Genomic DNA, 5,514 nt, shown 5'->3' with positions numbered 1-5,514 from the left:
AAAAAATAATAATATTACATTAATTTACTATCAACGGCAGCACAATTACATAAATGTATTGTCAACGGTAGTACAATTACGTTAATTAACCGTCATTGACAGTATAATTACGTTAATTTACTGTTAGTGACAGCACAAAAAAAAAACAAACCAAACAAAAAAACAACAAACCAAACAAAAAAAAAACTTAAAAAAAACACTAAAAAAAAGTCAACGCCGGAGACGCCGCAAACCGGCGAAATAATCCAGAAGAAAAGAAAAGAAAAGAAAAAAGAATTAAGAAAAAAGAAGTCAACGTCGGAAACCGGCGAAAAAATCCGAAAGAAAAAAAAACAATTTTTTTTAAAGTCAACGCCGGAATCCGGCGGCAAAAATTGATATTAAATTAAGTTAAGGAAGAAATTGGAGCATATTAAAGTATGCTAAAAAAAGTCAAAATTGAATTTTTGTTGTCGAAATTGGATTTTTGTGGACAAAATTGATTAAATTGGGGTTATAATTAAGAATCGGGTATAAATGATTAAGGATAATATTGACATATAATGAATGTTTCATTTATTTATAATAAATATTAAAGAGATGAGCTTATTGGTGAAAGAGATATAGTCCCTAAACCTAGAATAATAAAGATATTTGATTGGGGACTTATGCACAAAAACTCCAAAAATAATCTCCAAATTTTCACAAATTTTGTTTATGATTGAGTAGAAGTAACCCGCATAATGAACGAACTAACCATTGGGAATTTCGATCCGAATTTTTTTCAATATTTGAACTAGATTCTTATTCCAATTCCCGAAATTTATAAATTTCTTTGGGTTATTTTATCTTTTTTGGGACTGAATTGGAATTTTACTTTTACTAGCGAAAAAATGAGTTTTTTTCGAAAGTTTTAATAGATTTAGGCCATAAATATATTCAATTTAGTCAACTACTTCGTCAATTTTAGTTTACTAATAAAAAAATTAGTAATAGTAGGCTCTATCAATTCATTTGAATTAATCAACTTTTATAATATTCTATTTTTTACTTTTTTTGTAACGAGAAAATTGGGAATAATGTTAATTTACCATATGATGCACTTATTTATTGAAGAAAAAATGATTTTAACTTTAGTTGGAAAAAAATGGAGGATTTTATTTTTATTTGCTTAGTTAAATATAAGCGCATGATGCAAGGGCAATTTGGTCAAATCTTTTTTACTAATTTGAAGATGAAGTGAAAAGTTGATGTACCCAATTTTAATGGTAAATCCCGCGGCACCCCTTCGCCGGACTGTCCAGTGCCGGCAGAGATTTCATCGCCGGCGATCGATATCTAACCCATTCGATTTTATTTGACCGGGATATCTTCCAACTCAGCTGCAATGGCGTATTTTTATATGGAGCAAATGCTGAGAAAAAATCAGCTTATATTCGAAAATTGTCAGGATCTGGTACTTTCTCTCTCTAGTTTAATTTTCGCATTTTACTTCGTTTCGTCAGAATTTATTGTAAATTTTTTTCACTGCATGTTATTATTTTTTTCTTAATCTCATAAAATTTGAATAATGTTCTTACCTCCGATGTAGATGTTGTTAAATAATTGGTGATATATATAATTTGTTGAATTTAGTGTGAGATCTCAATTTAATAATCCAAATTAGAAGGAATTAATTCACACTAAGCAAATGAAGCTTTTTACGAGTTTCGAATTAAATCATAGGCTCCTATCATGGTTTTAGTTGTTGTTTTGTTTTTCAGAATCTGAAGCTGCTGGTGTATGTAAGTTTGACTTACAACTTAGTTTTGTAATTACACAAAGTAACGCTCACCGTTCGTCCTCGATTTTACAACTTGACCCTTTAGGAATTATGAAGATTTAACGGGACTAATAACAACATAATATATAAAGGTTGAACTGTATACTTTTATAAATTGTTTGGCGAAAACTTACGAAAATTATTATTTATTAGTGCATTGTCGTTTTCTATTCATTTTAGCGGTCGAGGTGACTGTTATATTGGGCAGTGTGCAAATACTATTTATATTCCGAGAGAGTAAGATGGATTACAGTTATCTGGTGAAACAATGCCTATAGTCATTTTATATATGTATCCTCTAATATTTACTTGTAACATACAGTTAAACCTCTATAAATTAATACAGTCGGAGCTACGGAAATTCTATTAATTTAGCAAATTATTAACAAAAAAAAAATTATCAAGTTATTAACAGAAAAAAAATTATCGAGTTAATAATTGAACACGTTTTCATCGAGTCGGAACCGAGAGAATTTATTAATTAATCGAAGTTATTAATTTATCGAGTATTAATTTATCGAGGTTCTACATTATATTAGTTTTTAGACAGAATATTACTTTGCCTATGGAAGTGTACATGATTTTAGTCTAGGCCCTCGACAGTAATCACTAAATAGCGTCAGAAGTTGTGTTGTAGTTTCTGAAATGGTGGCGTGTATTTAGCAATCACTTTTTCCTTCTTTGTTGCTAAGTAAAAGCAATGAATTCATCGAGTTGTAACGGATATAATGCAATTAATTCTTACCGCATGGGAGCTTTAAACAATAGTTTGTACGAGCAAAATCCAAGAAGTCAGTAATATCAGTTCTTTATGCGGAAAAAAATAAGGCTTTTATTTCAGCACTTTTCCCTTGAGTGCGACCGAAAGTCGCCAAAAAAAATCGAAACGTGGCACAAACGGTTACCAATTAGGTACGAAAAAAGAGACATGTTGAAGTCATTGCATGGTGTGAAAAGGGTTTCCTACTTTGTCCCTATTGGGATAAAAAAGCAACTCCGTGAATTCCGTTTTTAAGCGGTTGATATGTCGTCTACTCTCTCATCAAATTCTATCTGCAATTCTCTATAAATTCAGTACATGAGAAGAAGCAAACTTCATTTCAGTTATAACTCTTTTATTTGCTTCGCACAAATTATTCTTGCCGAAAAAAAAAATCGTTTTATTCCAAATGGCACCCGAGCTTTTCATCCCATGTACAAGAAATGCAGTTGAGGTAGTAGGTGCTGCTGTTGACCTAGAGAATGCGGTTAGCTGTGCTTATGTTACGTTCTTGGCAGGTGATGGCGACTATGTGAAAGGTGTGGTGTGTTTGGCTAAGGGTTTAAGGAAGGTTAAATCAGCTTATCCGTTAGTGGTCGCTGTTTTGCCCGATGTTCCACAAGACCACCGTAACTTGCTTGTTAACCAAGGTTGTCTCATTCGTGAGATCGAGCCACTTTCCCCACCTGTTTGCGACAAGGAAAGCCCGTTTATTAGGCCGTATTTTGCTGTCAATTACTGTAAACTTCGTCTTTGGGAGGTAAGCGTTTTTTTTTTTTTTTTTTTATTGTTATTAATGGTTTATTGTTTTTCTAAAATTAGTGTAAGAAATTTGGTTTTTTGATATTTCGGTTGCAGTTTGTGGAGTACGAGAAGATGATATACATGGATGCGGATATTCAAGTGTTTGAGAATATAGACAACCTGTTTGATTTGCCGAGTGGATGGTTATACGCTGTGATGGACTGCTTGTGTGAGATGCGGGGCCCGCCTTGTGCACAAAAGGTGAAGTGGCCTGAGGCTTTGGGCGATGAGCCACCGTTTTATTTCAACGGGGGCATGTTTGTGCTCGAGCCTAGTCTTCATACGTACAACAATCTCTTGACCACACTTGAAGTCACACCTCCGACCCCATTTGCTGAGCAGGTAAAAGAAAATTTTGCAGATTCTCGACGGAAAATTTATACTTCTTATTTCATAATAAATAAATACTCCATCTGTTCCATAATATCTGTTGTTTAAGGTTTCTACACAGTACACACATATTAAGAAAGTTATTAGATGTGGTTGAATTTTAGGAAGTACACGTAAAAACGACTAAGATAACCTTAATGATGTGATAAGATCGAGTTAATGCTTGATAGAGTCAGATTGACAAGGGTATAATAGGAAAAAAGAAATGCATTAATGAAATTCTAAAGTGACAAATACAGATTATATGAAAATGTGTCGTGGGCACTGGCGGATGTAATCTGCACACCTTTAAGTTTTCTAAATTTAGAAAAGTATATATATATACAGTTAAACCTCTATAAATTAATACAACCGGGACTAGGGAAATTCTATTAATTTAGGGAAATATTAAATTGTCGAATTAATTATTTAGCACGTTCCCACCAAGTTGGGGCCGGAAGAATTTATTAGTTAAACGAGATTATTAATATTTTGAGGTTCTACTGTATATATATTATATGTAAAAGAATTATATAAAGATTGTATTTAGAAAATGGAGATTCTTGAATTGTATACATCAAAAGTTGCTTTGGGAGAAACAATTTGAAAAAATAATGAAAGATGCAGATTTTAATCTTTCTTGTGCATACTTTTACTGTATGTTGTTTATATTTTACTATTGTTTTAAAATTCGAGACGCACTTGAGTACTCAAAGCTCGGAATTTTTGTAGGATTTCCTGAACTATTTCTTCAAAGATATTTCGAAGCCAATACCGCCGATTTACAACTTGTTGGTGGCGATGCTTTGGCGGCACCCGGAGTGTGTTGAGCTGGATGAAGTGAAAGTGGTTCACTTTTGTGTAAACGGATCGAAGCCATGGAAGTATAGCGGAGAAGAGCAATACATGGATAGAGCTGACGTGAAAATGCTGATCCAACGCTGGTGGGATATTTATAACGACCAAGCTCTCGACTTCACTGGAGATGAAATTACTCAGATTTCTGGTTGATAAATTATATGGATGTTTTTACTTTAAATAATGTGAACCATGAGATTCACACCATGTTGTTCTAGCTTCTTTTTTTTTTTTTTTATAAATGTTCTAGTTTGTATGTATTTGAGTGAATGTTGGTAACTAATGTATGTATTGTTTATATGTGTGTGTGTGTGTGTATTGTATTTTCTTCATTATATTATATACTTTTATTGTGATTGTAGTTTAAAGTGGTTGCAACTTGCACACCAATTAATGAAACTGTTAAATAGCCTTGATTTCAGATGGAAAAAAAAAAAGAAAATTAAGGACAAAATGGTCTTCGTTCCTTAGAAATTTCGGAATTTCCCCTTAAAAAATTCAAAAAAGAGACATCTCCCTCCAAAAATTGTTTTGGTTGCACTTTGCCACAAAATCAAATTTCTAGTGTATTATTCACCGGAATTGAATTTCTCTTTCATTTTAAGGGGTATTTGGTCAATTCAAGGTATATATGTAATGCCATCCTCAATTTGCCTGCCTAGTATGGTCTGGTAAATCGATTCATTTGTCATTGGCTACCTTACCTTGATTACGATGTAACCAGATTAGCCATAAATTCCCCGTGACCTGGGATTCCAGTCTAGCCTTTCCTCCCTATTTTTGAAGTAATTCAAAATTTTCAGCCAGATTAGCCATAAATTCTCCGAATCCATAAGCTACTACTATGCATGTCCATCCCCAATCCCCATTCATCTGATTCTTTGTAACCCGTGAATGACACATCTCTCAGATGGAGATTGAA

At 33.1% G+C, this 5,514-nt stretch overlaps 1 protein-coding gene across 1 annotated transcript; it reads left to right on the top strand.

The window, feature by feature from the left end:
• Positions 1–1,504: 1,504 nt before the first annotated feature.
• Positions 1,505–4,933, top strand: LOC105976982 (galactinol synthase 2). The gene is made up of 3 exons (XM_088826408.1): positions 1,505–3,321; positions 3,420–3,707; positions 4,467–4,933. Exons 1-3 carry the CDS (start codon positions 2,971–2,973, stop codon positions 4,743–4,745), a joined length of 918 nt encoding a protein of 305 aa, XP_088682534.1. The 5' UTR covers positions 1,505–2,970; the 3' UTR covers positions 4,746–4,933.
• Positions 4,934–5,514: the final 581 nt, after the last annotated feature.

This window comes from Erythranthe guttata, chromosome 2, assembly GCF_056151865.1.
Source record: "Erythranthe guttata isolate IM_541 chromosome 2, IM_541, whole genome shotgun sequence".
Classification (NCBI taxonomy): domain Eukaryota; kingdom Viridiplantae; phylum Streptophyta; class Magnoliopsida; order Lamiales; family Phrymaceae; genus Erythranthe; species Erythranthe guttata.
This window is presented reverse-complemented; position numbering and strand designations above follow the sequence as displayed.

Excerpts from the sequence above, each read along its gene's own strand:
- LOC105976982 (XM_088826408.1), top strand. The coding sequence starts at position 2,971 with ATGGCACCCGAGCTTTTCATCCCATGTACAAGAAATGCAGTTGAGGTA. Across the intron at positions 3,322-3,419 it reads GTAAACTTCGTCTTTGGGAG|TTTGTGGAGTACGAGAAGAT; the intron begins GTAAGCGTTTTT and ends TTTCGGTTGCAG. Across the intron at positions 3,708-4,466 it reads CGACCCCATTTGCTGAGCAG|GATTTCCTGAACTATTTCTT; the intron begins GTAAAAGAAAAT and ends GAATTTTTGTAG.